Source organism: Aureococcus anophagefferens (assembly GCF_000186865.1).
Source record: "Aureococcus anophagefferens unplaced genomic scaffold AURANscaffold_200, whole genome shotgun sequence".
NCBI lineage: Eukaryota > Pelagophyceae > Pelagomonadales > Pelagomonadaceae > Aureococcus > Aureococcus anophagefferens.
Window position 1 is genome coordinate 10,767 of NW_008705741.1, and position 1,292 is coordinate 12,058.

Below are 1,292 nucleotides of genomic sequence, written 5' to 3' on the forward strand. Positions count from 1 at the left end.
GCGACGTCGTCGCCGTGAACGCGCTCCTGCTGCAGCTCGCGCAGCCCATGAACTTTTTGGGGTACACGGTGTCGGAGATCCGGCAGGGCTTGGTCGACGCGGACGCCGTCGTCAAGTTGCTCCGCGACGCGCCGGCGGCGGCGGACGACGCGCCGCCCCACGCGGTGCCGTCGCCGCCGGAGATCGCCTTTTCGGGCGTGTCGGCGTCGCGCGACGGCTTCACGCTGGCGCTGAAGAACGCGACGTTCACGGCCCCGGCCGGCGGCGTCACGTTGCTCGTGGGCGCGTCGGGGTCGGGCAAGTCGACGGCGCTGCGCCTCGTCAACGGCCTCGACGCGGCGCCGACGGCCGGCGCCGTCACCGTCGGCGGCCTCGCGCTCTCCGCGGCGGACGCGCGGCGCGCGACGGCGCTCGTGGCCCAGGACACGGCGCTCTTCGACGACACGGTGCTCTACAACGCGAAATACGGCAACGTGCTCGCGCCGCTGGACGCGGCCGTCGCCGCGCTGGCCGCCGCGGGCGCCGCGCACCTCGACCCGCGGCAGCGCGTCGGCGAGCGCCGGCGTCCGACGACCGGGGCGTGCTTTTTGCTCTGGACACACCCGTTCTCTTGATAGGCGAGCGCGGCGCGAAGCTCAGCGGCGGCGAGAAGCAGCGGGTCCTCGCGGCGCGCGCGCTCCTCCGCGACGCGCCCGTGCTCCTCGCCGACGAGCCGACGTCGGCCCTCGACGCGGTCTCCGAGGCGCGGGTCCTCGACGCCCTGCTCGGCTCCGGGCGCACGGCCGTCGTCGTCGCGCACCGCCTCGCGGCCGTCGCGCCGCGCGCGGACAACATCGCCGTCTTCCGCGACGGCACCGTCGTCGCCGAGGGCAAGCACGACGCGCTCCTCGCGTCCTGCGCGGAATACGCGCGCCTCTGGGAGGCGAAGAGCGGGAGTTCGGAGGAGGGGGAGTAATGGGTTGGGGAGCGGTCGATTGGGCACCCGTCGAGCCGCCGGCCGGGCGTGCCGTGCCGCGCGTGCGGGGGATTCGAGTAGTCCGAGCAGTCCGATCGGACAAGGGAGGGAATACGATGTCCGCTGCGACATGTCCCATCTGAAGTCGCGGTTCAACAAATTCGTGCGCGACCGCTCCATCAAGGCACACGGCAGGGGCCACCGACGCTTGTCGGAGCCGGCGGCGCAGCGACGCCAGGTGCGTCAAGGGCTGCGCGCGCGCGCAGAGGGCGCGCGCGCGCGCGCGCGCGCCCCCCGAACGACGGCGCGTCGACGCCGCAGCCCCGTAGGCCCGCAT

General features: G+C 74.5%; 1 protein-coding gene across 1 annotated transcript in view; it reads left to right on the forward strand.

Annotated features, from left to right (window-relative positions):
• Nucleotides 1–955, forward strand: part of AURANDRAFT_68536 (hypothetical protein) — a gene marked incomplete at both ends in the record, with an annotated part of 2,153 nt that extends 1,198 nt beyond the window's left edge. Inside the window, 2 exons of the mRNA XM_009044233.1 lie at nt 36–564; nt 618–955. Of these exons, the coding sequence (XP_009042481.1) occupies nt 36–564; nt 618–955 (867 nt within the window). The remainder of the gene's footprint in view (nt 1–35; nt 565–617) is intronic.
• Nucleotides 956–1,292: the final 337 nt, after the last annotated feature.